The sequence below is a fragment of the Chrysemys picta genome, chromosome 3 (genome assembly GCF_011386835.1).
Source record: "Chrysemys picta bellii isolate R12L10 chromosome 3, ASM1138683v2, whole genome shotgun sequence".
NCBI lineage: Eukaryota > Metazoa > Chordata > Testudines > Emydidae > Chrysemys > Chrysemys picta.
In genome coordinates, this window is record NC_088793.1 from 84,418,494 (window position 1) to 84,435,560 (window position 17,067).

At 41.9% G+C, this 17,067-nt stretch overlaps 1 protein-coding gene across 6 annotated transcripts in view; it reads left to right on the top strand.

Annotated features, from left to right (window-relative positions):
* Positions 1-17,067, top strand: part of ARMC2 (armadillo repeat containing 2) — a 157,971-nt gene that overhangs the window by 93,803 nt on the left and 47,101 nt on the right. For 5 of the 6 annotated variants that reach the window (XM_065590190.1, XM_065590191.1, XM_065590192.1 and 2 more), the window contains 4 exons: positions 351-473; positions 5,707-5,820; positions 7,527-7,659; positions 16,051-16,211. In XM_065590190.1, coding sequence (XP_065446262.1) covers positions 351-473; positions 5,707-5,820; positions 7,527-7,659; positions 16,051-16,211 — 531 coding nt within the window. Of the gene's footprint in view, positions 1-350; positions 474-5,706; positions 5,821-7,526; positions 7,660-16,050; positions 16,212-17,067 lie in introns of those variants that run through there. The other variant, XM_065590195.1, reaches the window with a different exon arrangement.

Genomic DNA, 17,067 nt, shown 5'->3' on the forward strand with positions numbered 1-17,067 from the left:
CCTCTGTTCCCGAGGTGTTCGTAACTCTGAAGTTCTACTGTACTACAGAAGTGCAGGCATCAGAGTCCACAGCCCCTAATATTGGAGCTGGTTGAAAATCAGGACATATTTTTCATTAATCCTTTTTTCCAGCTCTATCCAGCAGACAGTGGTTTATCTTGGGCAGAGCAATCTGCTTCACTTCCTGCAAATAAAATGTAATCCCCCATAGTCCAGGCAGATTACCAATATAATCCTTGTTTGCGCAGAGTTTGGGTGCCACAACAATACAGGCTGTGAATTTAATTTTGTTGAGCTGTAATCAATGTTCTAAACTAAGACTGATGTATATATTTTTTTTAAAATATCAGAATACAAGTCAATTGATGACTGTGAGGAGCTGGTGATCAACGCTGCCGCAACAATCAACAATTTATCCTACTACAAAGTGAGGAATTCTGTAATTGAAGACCAGAAGCTACGCATTGCAGAGTGTAAGGTTTTTAAAAATCAATTCCTTCTGTATGTCTTTTAGAATATCTGGGTAAGAGGTGTATTTTGATTGTTAGGGCAATGTGGAAAAGAGTCATTAAAAATATTCTGTGGTATCCTGTAGGAATTGCTTAGAGCCAATTGTTTCCCATAACCGAAGAGAATCCCTGCATGCATCCTGTGCCAGACCCTCATCTTTAGAACTCTGTGAAATATTACATTGTTGGCAAAAACAGCCTTTCTCCCCAAAACATTCACTTACTCACTAGATTGTTTTCTGTTATGCAATTTTCGGTAGAGCTGTTCAAAACTTCAATATCTAAAATGTGAAAATAGTATTATGGGGTTGTTGCATGTTTTTTTGACTCCAGTTCAGATTTGCTCAATTTGCAAGTAAAAAGTTTTAAAAGATCAAACCATCAGCCCTGGAAATTTGATGATGGTGATGATAATGAAGTAGTTGTGGTGCCTGGGTGCTGCATCTGGGTTTGGGGCCTCACTATGCTAGATACTGCACATACAGTAAGAGTCCCTGAAGAGGATACAGTTGAAACAAACAAAGGGTAAAAGGAGGGGCACAGAGATTGGGAGTGGCTTGCCCAAGGCTACACAGCAGATCGATGGCAGAACCAGGAACTGGAACCCATGTCTCCTGACTTTCAGCCCAGTGCCCTCTCTGCTAGCCCATGTTTCCTCTCTAAGTAGCAATGGTGTGGCTGTCTTATGAGCCAGAATGGAATCCATCTCTTTCCCCCAGAGCTGGAATGGTGCTCAGTGCTAACAGGAGAAAAAAATTAATACATTTGTAACTAACATAAGCAGACATGACTGACTGTATATAGGGAGCAGATCTGGAAAGTAAGATGCCATTTTTACCATGGCTGCACTAGGCAATGCTTCCTTGTGTTTTTTGTTATAGTGGATGAGGCTTTAAGACCTTTCTCTCATCTTTTTAACAGTATTTTGCATTTCAGTATGAAATGCAGTTCTACAAGTTTGCTGATCAAATGGATTTGCAGAAGTGTAGAAAACTGTTCAGTGGTGAAATCCAAGTTTAGAAATAGCCTAGGGCCAATGCCACCTAATAACTATTGGCCAGGAGCCAAATTCCAGCTCAGAGACCATACCACAGGCTGTATCAGTTATTGTCAGCCTGTGTTGTCAATCTCATCACCATCTCTGCCACCACCCACATTCCTCTCTTCCCTTCATTTCACTGTTTGAACTAAGTAATTTGTAGGAGAAGTGCAGCCCTTGTAGCAGGAGGGCCTGACACTTGCTTACCCCAGGAAACATGTTGAGAAATACCTGCCTGCTGTGTGACACAGTCAGGTGCGTTCCAAAAACAAAAAATGTATCACTTAAGAAGGCTGAGCCACAGTTAAGTAATCTATGGTATAACAACATCCAAAGGAAGGATGTAAATGAGACCAAACTGTTCTCTCTCTCCTCTATGGGGAAAGAAAGGAAGAGTGGAAGGTTCTCATTGGCGTACCCCCTTACATGAAGAGGGGTGGGTTTCAGTGGTTCCCTCTTTCACTGCAGAAGATTCCTGTGAAGGCTGATGAATGGTGGCTCCTGCAGCTGTCTTGACTGCGCACTGAAAACTAAAAGGGCAATTCATGACTCCTAGGCAATGCTGGAGACCAGTTTGTTTCTGCTGGAAACTACAGTTGTCATGTGAGCTACTCATGTAAAACTGCTGAACAGGAAGAAGCCAGCAGAAAAAGCTTTCAGACTAGCTGCAGTGTTCGTCATTGCCAGTTAGGACAAATCTGCTTGTTATTTCACTGGCAGTAGTGGGCACAAGAAAGAGGGTTGTGGACCTCAAGTGGTTTGTGAGCTACATGAGTTTCCAAGTGCTTGGCCTTTAGGGGGAACTTAAAAGAACTTTCTGAATATTTATTTTAGTAAACTCATGATGTATATACTTAAAAAACATGGACAAGTTGCTAGAGGAGATGGGACAAGAGTTTCTTGCTATGGTGGTTGAGGGAAAGATGGTGTCCAGGATCTTGCTTCAGGCTGCACTAGATGCTGTGGATTCTGCAACTAGAGCCGTGGTGTTGGCCATCACAGTGCACAGATGTTCATGACTCCAATCATCAGATTTTCCTCCAGAGGTCCAACAAGCCATCCAGGACCTGGCTTTTGAGAGACTGATGCTTGTTTCGCAGCAGACAAACTACAAGCTGCATATCCTCAAAGACTCTAGCAGTTCACTTAAGTCTATGGAAACCTTCTACTAGGTATATTTGCCTGTCTAAATGGAACAGATTCTCTGTCTGGTTCCAGCAAAAAAGGGATTTCCCCAATCTTGGCTCCGAGTCAGCATGTGCTGGACTATTTGTTATACTTGAAACAGCAAGGCCTTGCCATTAGTTCCAGCAGGGTCCATCTATCTCTGCTTTCCACCCTTCAATTGATAATCATTCACTTTTCTCCAGTCATATGTCACTCAGGTTTTTGAAGGGTTTGGAGCATTTATATCCACAAATAGAAGATCCTATTCCCTTTTGGGACTTGAATCTGGTGGTAAAGCTCATGGGTCCTCTCTTTGAACTGCTGACTACTTGTTCATTGCTCCATCTCTGAATGAAAGTAGCCTTCTTGATGGCAATCACATTCATCAGGAGAATGGGTGAATTATGAGCTTTGGTGTTTGACCCTCTGAATAGTCTTCTACAGGGACAGTGTATACCTATGTCCTCATCTAAAATTTCTGACCAAACTGTTTTCTCACTTCCACATCAATCAGACAATTTATTTAGCAAATTTCTTCCCTAAGCCTCATGCTAATAAGGATGATAAAAGACTGTGCATATCAGATGTTAGGGGAGCATTAGCATTTTACTTGGACAGGACTAAACCCTTTAAATCGTCTTCACAATTGTTTGTGGCAATTGCAGAAAAGAATGAAAGGCCTTCCGGACTCATCTCAAAGAACCTTGTTGTGGATCTCTTCTTGTATACGTTAGTGCTATGACATGACCAATGTGACTCCATCAAATAGGGTGCTAGCTCATTCAACCAATCTCACATGCCTCTGCAGCCTTTCCAGCCCATGTGCCTATTTTATACGTTTGTAGAGCGGTACCTTGGTCTTCAGTGCAAACTTTTGCTTCTCATTAGCAGTGTTTCCTAAACTTGGGAAGCCGATTTGTGTAGGGAAAGCCCCTGGCGGGCCGGGCCGGTTTGTTTATCTGCCCCATCCACAGGTTCAGCCGATCGCGGCTCCCACTGGCCGCAGTTTGCTGCTGCAGGCCAATGGGAGCCGCTGGAAGTGGTGTGGATCGAGGGACGTCCTGGTCGCCGCTCCCATTGACCTGGAGCGGTGAACCGCAGCCACTGGGAGCTGCGATCAGCCGAACCTGCGGATGAGGCAGGTAAACAAACCGGCCAGCCCACCAGGGGCTTTCCCTACACAAGCGGCGTCCCAAGTTTGGGAAACACTGGTCTAGAGATGACACCAGATTTAGATGTGTAGTCTTTCAATTGTTGTTCATGTAGATGCCAATCCTGCCTCCAGATTGAAGTGATTGTACGTCACCTGAAGTGGAATGGACATGGGCAATCACTTGAAGAAAAAAAAAATTACAAACCTGGTCTGTTTCCGTTGTTCTCTGATGTATTGAACATATCCATTCCACGTCAGGAGTGCGCACACTCATGTACCGTTGTCAGGACGGTGCATGTGCCCTCTGCTGCCTTGTGCTGCTGTATGATGGTATAAATGGCAGAGCTGCCCCCAACCCTTCTCATTTCCTTCATACTGGAGAGACTCTGATATAGAGGGGAAGGAGAATGGGTCGTGGAATGGACATGTGCAGCACATATCAGAGAACAACAGTTAGAACAGGTTAGTAACCATTTTTTGCCTACAGGGAGCAGATACTATATGAACTGTCATATGCTATGTAGAGCTTACTGTTTCTATTTCTGTAATCAGAATCACTTTATTGACAATCTGTTGTACTTAGGAAAAGCATTATTCATTCATAGAACTGTAGTGTACATTTAAGTTCACTTTTTTTCAAAATGAGAGTAAAAAAATGGTTGGACATTTAATGCTGATAACACCATTAGAATGTATCCGGTTTTACAGAGAGCTGATGGGGAAGCAAGATTTGTAGTTGAATGATTATTGCTAAACAGTACCACCTCTCTAAATGTAGATATTTTGATGGCACAAACTAGTTACTAAGAAAAGATTTGTATTTTTAATATAAATATTGTATTTATATAAAGATGTAACATCCCTGATAGATCTTGGGTGATTAAGGATCCAGTCCTGCAGTCCGTAACAAAGACAAAACTTCCATTGCCATCAGTGGGAATATTAGCTGAATAAGGGATGCATTTATCATCATCTATCCCTCCCTTCTCTATAACTGTCAGCAACTTTACCATCCTTCCGGTGAGACTGACTTGCAATCTTGATATTCCCTGTGATTTCCTCGTCTTCTCTCCCACAAACAGTCCCTAAATCCTGCAGTTTTCCCACTAGAATGTCTGAGAATCCTTCATTTCTCTCTGTTACCACTGCAAAATCCCCCTTTCCAGGCCCTGATCATTTCTCTCCTACACTATGGAAGTTGCCTCCTCTTTGGCCTTCTGAATTCTCACCTCAGTCCATTCAAAACATCACAGCAAAAACAGAGCAAAATAATCTACCTTGCCCATCACTCCAACCATGCATAGCACTTTTTCAGTTCTCTTCACCAGCTTTTCTCCCCATGACAAGTCTCAAAGGCCCACACAACTTAGCTCCTGCCAGATCCGTATGCTTTAGTCTCATTTCACTCCTCCACTTACCCCCTTCACTGCACCCCCATTGTCAAATTAACTGCTGTGTGTATAGTCTTATACCATTCTGATCCAATCCACCTTCTGTGTCTGGAAATTCTTCTCTGAGCCAGTTCAGGGTGTGTCTTCCCATTGTCCCCTTCACATCCCTCCTTAAAACACAAACCCTACTCCTCCTTTCAAGGAAATATTGACTAAACAGATGATTAAAAATGGAACCAACAATATATGTTCTCTAAGTATCACCTTTCTGTCTGTCTGTCCTGTCTTTTCATCCAGCCCCCCCCATGTTTACTTTGTCCATTTAGTTTGAGAATCCTGCCTTGAAGGGTTCTCCGTGTATCTGTAAAGACCCTAGTGGCACATTTGGTGCTATATACATTATAAGTAATGATAACTCTACCTTTTTTTTTCTCTGCAAACAAATAGTACTTCTAAAGCTGCTAATGAGCAGCAATATGGATGGAATTCTGGAGGCTGTTAGAGTCTTTGGCAATCTTTCCCAATACCTTGAAATCTGTGACTTCATCATACAAAGGAAGGGTAAGTTACTTTTGCATTAGTAGTGATTCTGTGTAAGCTCTTTAGATAGGCACCTGTGCCACTCAGCATCTATAACTGGAAACATACAAGCATGTAATATGGCACTGAAAATCCTATAGCTACAGCATAAACAGCATTTATTGGTTTAATTTAGATGAATGTTATTAAAACTTAGATAATGAGTGTGGGAATACATTTTTCTTCACCCAAGGAAAAAAATCTACACCCGCAGAAATTGTTTGTTCTTTAAAATAATAATAAATAGTCTTGAAATTTTCCCCTGGCTCCCCCGATTCCTAAAGTTCACTTTGACTAGATGTCCTCAATAGTTCTGTGTAAAATGAAACTCCAGCTTAAATATTCATAAGGGTTCATATTTGTGGGTCTCTGGTTCCCACATGTGACAGTGTGCACAGCATTCTGTGGCATGCATCTTAAAACATTTGTCACCTTCACCAAGAGAGAGCTCCCTTTTGCCTCTGGGTGAGGTGTAAGATGCCAGCATTCTCATCACTTTTTTTCCTTTTCATGGCAGAGGAGCTTTAGGGCAAATGCCAGATCTTTGCAATCTGGAGAAAGTATCTTGTAAAAGTTTAACTAAACACCGCCTCTCTCTAAATTTCTTGGCCTGTAATGGCATTTCTCTCTTATCTGGAGCTCTGCCCCAGGCTAGGAGCATGTTCAGATGTAACTCTTGCTAGGCCCAACAGACAAAATGTTCAAACTTCGGTGCCTGACAGTAAGTACCTAAACCCCCTTTTAGGCATCCAGATATAAGTGGCTTGATTTTTTTCAGAGGTGACAAGTAAGGTTACGATTTAGTCATGTTATTTTTAATAAGTCAGGGACAGGTCAGGGGCAATAAACAAAAATTCATGGCCCTTGACCTGTCCATGACTTACACTAAAAATATCTGTGATTAAATATGGGGGGGAGGTGCGCCCAGGGCCAGTGGCACCGGCTGCCAGGGGCCACGGACCACGGGAGCAGCCCGGAGACAGCAGTCCCCAGGCGGGTTGCCGGAGCAGCCATGGAGCCAGCAGCGGTCCCTGGGCTTCCAGCTGGAGCAGCTGCAGTTGGTGTGGCTGTCACTTGGGCCACTCCAGCAGCTGGCCTGAGCCAACTGCTTGGGCAGCCCTGGGCAGCCCCACTGGCCCCTGCAGAAGTCACGGAGGTTCGTGACCTCCACGACCTCCGTGACAGACACGGAGCCCTAGTGATAAGCACCTGCAGCTCCTACTGAAGTAAATGGGAGTTCAACACCTCTGGTGCCCAAAAGATGGATTTATGTACCTAATTTTTAGGTATCACAGTTTGAAAATTTTGCCCCTACGATTCATTCCAATATCAGGATGTAGTACTGCTAACTGAAAAATAAATTGCAGTATTGTTTTAGTTTGTTTGGCAAAACCAACAGTAAAAATATAGCAATTTAATATGAAAACACAAATATAAAAGGCAACCAGAATTCCTTTTGCGGGATTAGGGGAATCCTCCATACTCAAACTTCATGGGGTTATGGCTGATATCCAATCTCAGACTACTCCAGCAACATTACAAACAATATGTCATCAGGTAACATTTTCAGGTAGTTCTGTGTGCTTCAGTTAAATGTTTCTTACTGTCCTCTAAGCATACAAATGTAATAAGTATAGTGCAAGTCCATGTTTCTTGAGGATGATTTTGTTTCCTGCTGTACAATCCAGTATACAAGTTCATGATTGCTTTGCTCGATGCCAAACATCAAGATGTCTGCTTTTCTGCCTGTGGAGTTCTGCTAAACCTTACTGTGGATAAGAACAAACGGGCTATACTAAAGGAAGAAGGAGGAATTAAGAAGTAAGTTCGGGTGAAAAAATCCTGATCAGGGATATCAAGTGTCTTGATCACAATGAAGTGGCTTTAGATGATGATTCTACGTTATAAGCAGTTGTTCCCTGTCTGGATTTCTGCTATATTTTCCCCATTCTTTGGAGTTATGCAAGTGCTTCACCAAGTCTGAGTATGGAACTGTGCAGATGATTTGATAAGAACATTCCAGTTATTGGCAAATAATCTAATTTTATTGTTTAACTTTCAAATGGAGGAAATAAGAAAGCATAATGTATTTTGTGTACTGTTTTTTGGCATTGAGATACCATTCAGGGTTGACTCCGTGTTGCCACACAATAGATTAGAGTTTGATTCTCCAATTTCAATGTCTTGCTCCTTGGCTTGCTGAAGGTTCAAAATTCATTAGATCTAGTACACTTATCCCATAGGAGGAGTACCATGTATCACCGTACACCATCTCCTCTAGCAGAGTAAGGAGCAGCTTTGATGTAATCCCAAAAGAGCCTGTAGTAGCATACTTTTGTGGGCACCCCCTCTTCTCTGGTCGCAGTATTGCATGGGGTCATCATCTGGCACCTACTAGGCTCCCTGGAACCTGCAATATTCTCTGTCAGCCTGCATCTTCTCCTTCTGCATGTTCTGTGGTTTCGCCCTCCAGCCAAGTCACATGAAAATCTAACACTCTTCCAGGGCAGCACAAACAAGCCCAAATTAAGTTCAAACAAATTTTCAAATGTATAATCCTTCAGCTCCTCTCAGGCTTCACTGTAATTCTCTTGTTGGCTCTACCTCAGGGTTTGCCCAGTTGGAACCTAATGTGGTCCTGTAGTGTTCTTCCTCTGTTGTTTCCTGACTGTTAAACCCTGTCCCAGGGCTTCTCTCCACCAGAGACACCTATCTCCTTGGCAATCTTTCTGCACAGCTGAGCCCCCTTGGTCTACTTATAAGGCATAACTCCACTTCCTCTAGCCAGGAGACACTTAATCACACATCCACCCAGGTGTGGCACATGACTAAGTGGGGTTCTCTCCCTTACCTTCCAGGTGATAGGGTTAAGTCCATCACATAGTCCCATTTAGCTCAGTTTGTGGAGAGGTTATTGCAGGGTTGATCTATGGAAGGAAGGTTGCTGATGAGAGAAGGGAGTGCACCTTTAAGTGACGGGAACAACAAAAATTCATGAACAAAACCTATTTAGCTGTCAACTTCTGTTTTCTCCCAGAACAGCATTTCCAGTTGAAAACTGACATTCTAGAAAAAATTGCTTACATGAAAAGAATTGCAAGAGATTAAAAAATAAATATACCTTTAGGGTTCAGTAATGTTTTGCAGAACAAGGTTGTAAAAGCTTAATCAAAACCCTCCTTAAGGTGGACTCCAAACTTCTTGCAGCTAGTTAGCCCAGCCCTAGATTCATCCAGCCAGACCTCTTGTTAAAGCAAGAACTGTCTTGCTTGTATAAACTCTTACAGTCCAGACTATTTTATTGAAGAGCACTGCTTTGGTGGTAATGCTGGCAGCTGCGTCCTTCTCTTAGGGTGTGACTTCACTGCAAAGTTAGCCTGGGCTTTTACCTGGGTGTTGCCCCTAACCCAACTCCCATTCATTCACACAAACCTCTCACACCTCTTAGTGGTGCCTTGAACCCATGATAGCTAGCAGAGATAGAGGTATGGGTTAGAGCAGGGGTAGGCAACCTATGGCAGCACCCGAGCTGATTTTCAGTGGCACTCACACTGCTCAGGTCCTGGCCACCAGTCCGGGGGGGCTCTGCATTTTAATTTAATTTTAAATGAAGCTTCTTAAACATTTTAAAAATCTTATTTACTTTACATACAACAATAGTTTAGTTATATATTATAGACTTATAGAAAGAGACCTTCTAAAAACGTTAAAATGTATTACTGGCACGCAAAACCTTAAATCAGAGTGAATAAATGAAGACTCGGCACACCACTTCTGAAAGGTTGCCGACACCTGGGTTAGAGCCTGGGTTCTGCTTTCATTCAGGCTGGTAACCTGTATATTTTTCATTGAGGGTACAGGCTGAGACATTTGAGTACTGATAGTTCTCCAGTGCCTTCCCACAATTCCCCTTGCCTGCTCAGGAGGACAGACATGTCCTCCCATAACTCACTGGAAAAGAATCAGAGGCTCAGCTTCCTGCAGTACAAAGAACCCTGGGAAATACTCCCAGAATCCTAGTGATACACACAAGGGACAGTAGCACCAGTGAAGACAGAGAAACTCATGTAGGGCATTGCAGTGGCTGCTCACACCTGGGTGCCAATCACCTGGACTAACTGTACAGTAAAGGCACCCTTAGGGTGCATCTATCCTAAGTGAGGAAGCCATTTCAGAAATTTCATTACATAAAATGGTTTGTTGCATCATTTTTAACCATTTAGAGCAGCCACAGCAGCCAATGGTTTTGGAAGAACCATTCTGATGTATCCACACACAGCACAACTTACAATAGTGGTTCTACTAATGCATTTTAGGATTTCTGAAGCACTTCTACCATAGCGTCCAGCACATTTGTAATGCACTGTGCAAACTAATATGCAAAGTACTGCAGTAAGGACTGGTTCTATAGTCCCATTATTTGGGGTGGGAAGAGTGGGTATTTTGGGGGCCTTGGATGTCATTATTTAAGAAAACAACCTTCCAGAAGCATAGAGGCTAATTAGACCTTTGGAAAATTATGGATTTTAAGAGTTTAAAATTTGGCTACTATTTCAGTATTTTGCTGTGATTTATAATTTATATAAAGAATGAAGACTCTCTAGTCTGGTGCTGTTTTAAGTATAATTTTCCCTGTCACACTTGGGGTGGGGGAATCCAAAATTAAAACAGAATTAATTATAATATTGATAATGTTGTTTTTTATTATATCTATCATACTAAAAGGCAAGGGAGATACAGTTTATACATTGCACCTAATTTATGAATTATTTCGGCTGATAACCCCAACTGCAAGTGCATGGTTTAAAGCAAGTTAACAAATATGCTTAATTACAGAAGAATATAAAAATGGCTATAATGGGTCAGACAATGGCCAGAGCCAGACACTTCAAAGGGAATAAACAGAACAGGGCAATCATCAAGTGATCCATCCCCTGTCATCCAGTCCCCCCATCTGGCAGTCCAAGGCTTAGGGACAACCAGAGCATGGGGTTGCATCCCCGACCATCGTAGCTAATAGCCATTGATAGATAAATTCATGGAGGATAGATCCAATTCTTTTCATAACATCCCCTGGCAACAAGTTCCACATATTGACTGTGCATTGAGAAGAGAGACTTCCTTTTATTTGTTTTAAACTTGCTGCATATTAATTTCTTTGGGTGACTCCTGGTTCTCGTGTTATATGAAGGGGTAAATAACTCTTCCTTATTCACTTTCTCCAGAACATTCATGATTTTCTAGATGTCTATCATAGCCTCCCTTAGTCATTTCTTTTCCAAGCTGAACAGTCCAAGTCTGTTTAATCTCTCCTCATATAGAAGCTGTTCCATACCCTTAATCACTTTTATTGTCCTCCTCTGTATCTTTTAATGTCTAATGTATGTTTTTGAGGTGGGGTGAGCAGAACTGCATGCATTATTCAAGAGGTGGTGTACCATGGATTTATATAGAAGCATTACAAATTTTTTCTGTCTTATTTATTTACCCCTTTCCTAATGGGTCCTAACATTCACTTCACTTTTTTGACTGCCGCTGCACATTGAGCAGATGTTTTCAGAGAACTATCTATGATGACTCCAAGATCTCTTTTTTGAGTGGTAACAGCTAATTTAGACCACATTATTTTGTATGTATAATCGGGATAATATTTTCAAGTATGCATTACTTTGCATTTATCAGCATTGAATTTCATCTGCTGTTTTGTTGCCCCATCACCCAGTTTTGTGAGCTCCCTTTGTAATTCTTCACAGTCTGCTTTGAACTTAATTATCTTGAGGAATTTTGTATTGTCTGCAAACTTTGCCACTTCACAGTTTACCCCCTTTCCAGATCATTTATGAATATATTGAGCAGCACTGATTCCAGTATAGATCCCTGAAACGGATCACCTGAAGTGGGGAACACCATTATTTACCTCTCTCCATTCTGAAAACTGGCCATTTATTACTGCCTTTTCTTTCCTGTATTTTTACCAATTACTGATCCACAAGAGGACCTTCCCTCTTATCGCATGACTGCTTAGTTTGCTTAAGAGCCTTTGGTGAGGGATCTTGTCAAAGGCTTTCTGAAAGTCCAAGTACACTAGATACACTGGATCACCCTTGTTCACAGGTTTGTTGACCCCCTTCAAAGAATTCTAATAGATTGGTGAGGCATGGTTGCCCTTTACAAAAGCTGTAATGATCTTTCCCTAACACATCATGTTCATCCATGTGTCTGATAATTCTGTTCTTTACTATAATTTCAACCAGTTTGCCTAGTACCGAAGTTAGGCTTACTGGCTTGTAATTGCCAGGATCACCTCTGGAGCCTTTTAAAAAAAATTGGTGTCACATTAGCTATCCTCCAGTCATGTGGTACAGAAGCTGATTTACATAATAGGTTACGTACCATAGTTAGTAGTTCTGCAATTTCATATTTGAGTTCCTTCAGAACTCTTGTGTGAATACCATCTGGTCCTGGTGATATATTACTGTTTAATTAACCATTTTATTCCAAAACCACCTCTGTTGACACCTCAATCTGGGACAGTTCCTCAGATTTGTCACATAAAAAGAATAGCTGAGGTATGGGAATTTCCCTCACATTCTCTACAGTGAAGACTGATGCAAAGAATTCATTTAGCTTCTCCTCAATGGCCTTGGCTTCTTTCAGTGCTCCTTTTAACATCTCACTCATCCAGTGACCCCATTGATTGTTTGGTAGGCTTCCTGCTTCTGAGGTACTTCCTTTTTTTGCTATTACTGTTTGAGTCTTATGGTACTTGCTCTTCAAATTATCTTTTTGGCCTGTTTTATATTGTTCTTTGAAAATCCTCCAAATGGAATCTGCTTATGTAGCAAACAAAACACCAGTATTTTAGTTTTTTCAGCAAGTGCTATAGGAAAACTTGAAATAGTAAAACCTTTACTAACTACTCAGCAATTAGAAAGTCACACTTTTACAAAATAAGTCAATCATTAAAATAACCGTGGATTCAGCTGTGCATTGATAAGTCATAAAGTGCCCTACAGTTTTCACTTTTCAGTTGGCATCACCACAAATAGACAAGATGGTTCTACTAATAAGTACAAAGAAAGGAAGCAGTATTTAAAGCTAAGACCCTCCCAATATGATACTGATAAAAATAAATGACAACTGGTTGGCTTACCACTTACCCTATTTTTTTTTTTTTTAATCCTAACTGGTGGTGATACCTGCTGAAATTATATATCTGTAGAAGCAAAACACTTAATCAGATAATGTAGAATCCACTGCAGGTTACCATCAGTTACATAACTGATGAGTTAAACCAGAAATCAGTCTGTGGCCTGAAACAGGCAAAGTAAATAATCATAAATTTAAAAATAAGTAAAATAGTTCACCCTGTATGCAGATAGAATCACTACAACACAATTTTTTTTCCCTTTGTGGTTGCAAAAGTATTAATCAGTTCTGTGAAGTCCAACTCGACTTTCAGTAGACAATAGAGCTAAAGTACTCAATTTCTCCTATGACATTTGAAACTATAAATAAGTCTTTCTGATCTTGGAGAAAGAGCCTTCAGCTGAAGCCACAGTAATAGGAATTGATAAATACATGAGATATACTGTGTAAACATTGAGAAATACTAAATGCAGTTTGTTCTTAATGATAAAGTTCAGAATCTAACGCAGAGTTTTTACTTCATCTTTATTCAAAATACGTTTTAATGTCACAAGTTCATCCATTGAGTTAGCTGATAAGTCTGCTTCAGTTGCGAGCCAATTCTTTACATGCTTTTTCCAACATCATCATCCAGTTTGGGAAATATATCTAAGAAGTCATACATAGCTAAAAATTCCTTAAACCTGCTGTAAATTTCTGTAATGACAATGTTCAGAACTGACTTTTAAAAAATCAGTCCTGAACTTCTCTTTTGTATCCATTTCACCATCAGCTCCTCCATCTTCAGATAACTGTCTTTCTCCCCCTTGAGTGAATAAATGGAAATGCTCATTTTACATCCAAGTCAGGTGCCATTTCTTTGGGTTTCTCAACTGCTGTTTTGAAACCTGTTTCATGATAATTGTGGAAGGCTGCTGCTGCTGTTTGTATTAATCTGCATTCCATACTAACCTCCATATCATTTCCCTGAAACTGCTTGTTCATTGTGCTGATTTTGTTCAACACCTTGTACCACACAGTGAGGGCTACCATGAAAGAATAAGTAGACAGTTTCTCTTGCAGTCTTTTTGCCTCTGAGCAAACCGTATCATTGGAGGTACAATTTTGTAGCTCCAGGAGTGCATCACAGATCTGGGAGAGCTGTTGATTAATAGCTTTTACAGCACCTGTGTGTGCCTCCCATCTTTTTTCAGTCAGAGGTTTCAGGGGAAGGACTGGAAAAAGCCCAGCACCAAAATGCCACTTTACAGCGAGGCTGGCCTGCTGATGTTGCATAGTATCACCTCTGGTAACCTGGTGCTTTTTGCTTTTGCTTTTGCTGACAGTTATTTTCACTTTTTGATGGTAGATGGTTGCAGGTTCCTATTTTAACAGCAAGTCTGTTAATGACAACTTTCTATTAATGGAAATATTTTGCCTGGAACCAAATCCATCCAATTGACTGCGGTGTTAATTATTTTGGATATTGGCAGGCTTGCAGTTTATTGGCAACTTTTTTTTTTTTTTTTAATGTGCAGCCCTGCGAGCCCACAGCATTCCCCCTTCACATGGAAATCTTGGTCATAGGCAGGGCCCAAAACTGGTGGTGAGCATGGGCTAATGTTTCACATCTAAACCAACAGGTTTTACCTCTTTTAATATGAATTCAGCTCAGCAGTTTCAGATGAATTTCACTTTGAGTTGTGGGACCAAATGAACCCCAAATTTCAAAGCTCCACTCCTCAGACAGTGCAAGCCCAACAGGATCAAAACTGAAAATAAGGGTCCAAATCCTGTGTTGTCTCTCTCAGTAAACAGCACAAAAGAAGCAACTTGGGAACTTGAACTCTGAGAGTAGCCGGATATGCTGATTCTCTAGGATCCTGGGGCTCTTCCTTCTCTGATATATAGCTTGAAAGGAAGCAAAGGGCTTGATCCTGATTTCTCGTTCTTCAGTTAGTAGTAACTAGATAGAATGACTCTTTCACCAGGATTGATTATCACACAAGGTAATTGGCCCCTTTAAGGAGAGATGGGGCTAGACACACCTGTGCCATAATTAATTAGCTGCCTCCCAGTCTGAGGGGACAGGACTAAGGAGGTGACAGCTGAATGGACTCCTAGGCCTTATGAAAGAACTGAAAGATCAGTCTGTAGTGGAATTACAGGGAATGGGGAGGCTTTTGTGGAAAGCCCTGAACCAGGGTTTGCAAGAGGCCAGGTACTCCAGGGTGGAACCAGCCTGAGGGCCTATTGCTCTGTATCAGCGCTGGGGAAGACACAAGGAACAGCCTATCGGGCTGAGAACAGTCCTCCAGGGGAACCAGCCTGGAGGCCAGATGCTCTATCCCAGAGCCAGAAAGACTCTCAAAGGTAGTCCTCTTTATGGAACAAGACCCGGAGAGTGGACTGAAAAGAAGCCCTCAAGGGCAGAAGAAACTTTTTTGTTTGTTGGGACGTTTTAGTTGGACTTCTGCTACCCAGGAAGGTGTACCCTGTGTTTGATTTTTTGCCACAGGGCTAAGCCACATCTCCCATACAGATCTGTGTGTGGAGAGCTGAGGAAACCTGCCTCAGGGAATGCTGACAGTGCCACATTTGTCCAGCAGGAGGTGCTATGGGGCAGTCATGCCCCTATAGCTTCTCTCCCCCGCGCGCGCCCCCCCCCCCCCACCTCCGAGGTTCATCCTGCCCAGGATTGTAGATGTGGCTTAATTCTGGAACCCTGATTGTAAAAAAGAGCTTTTCGAAACTGCCACTTCTTGGGCAAAAATCTGTTCTTATCTGATCCACTCTGTGCTGGCTTTGCTGTGCGGTAGAGTTCTGTAGTGGCTGTGATGTCACTGGTGGAACACAACGCAGGAACAGGTGATCTGCAGTGTGGCCAGGCTTCACTGAACTTGAAAAAGAAGGGGCAGTATAATGAGGAAGGTTAAGCTTAGTATTGTGCTGATGCCCCTGTTTCCCTGCACCCCTAGAAGGGGCTGGGTCTGCACATGTTTTAAGACTGGCTTGATTTTGAATGGAACAAGAGAGAATAAAATTGAACAGAACATTAAAACTTTTTTTTTTTCATACTAACAGGTTGGTTGATTGTTTAAGAGACTTTGGGCCTACAGACTGGCAGTTGGCTTGCTTGATATGCAAAACGCTGTGGAACTATAGTGAAAATATCACAAGTGCTGCATCATGCTTTGAAGAAGAAGATATCAATACGCTCCTAGTGCTGCTTGCATCATTTTTAGGTAAGCACTAACAATCTCATTACCTTTTCCTCAGAGCAGAACAAGACAGGAGTAGAACCAAGGAAGTATCTGTGCATGGGATGCAATGTATTTAAACAGTTTAGCGGTTCATGGATTACTCAATGACCTTTGCCCATTCACAGCAGCTACTATCTCCATGTTTTTTCCATGCTTTTCCTCCTTCATGGCAGATATAGGTAGTCACCAATGCCTTTTTGTACCATTGCCATTCCAGTCCCAGTTCTGCTGCTTTGCCAGTCAGTAAGCTACCTAGTGTCTTTCACCAACAGTCCTTTGCTTGTTTGACTCAACTGCCCTATATACTCACAGTGCAAAGTACCTTTCACTGGACCTGGGCCCTTCTTCCCCTCCAAAGCAATGTAGGGATTTATAAAAGCACTCTATCAGACGTTCAGCTGCTTAACTAACCTTGATTGTGAATACAGAGACCACTGGGCAGCACAAGGGAATAAGACATTTCCCCTAATGCAAGAGAGTTGCACACTTTGTTGCTTCTGTAGGCTGAGCTCATTGCACATGCCAGGGGCTCCTTGCACTCCCCCATTCCCACCTACAAGTTCCATGGTCCACCCTCCTATCTCACTATATTTTCAAGACTCCCTGTAACCCCTGCCTTGCTCCCCCCCCATGCCAGGGCCTGTGTCTCAGAGAAAAACAAGCAGAGAAATGACATCTAGTGGCATGTAGATAAACGAGATCCTATTACTGCCTGATACATTTGTTTTCAAATTGTACATAATAGTGCATAGTTTCTGTACTTAATCTTACCCCTTTATTTTATGTTCACTACTTTGCTTTGTATTATACTCACTGAGTCAGCCTCTTCCAATTGCCT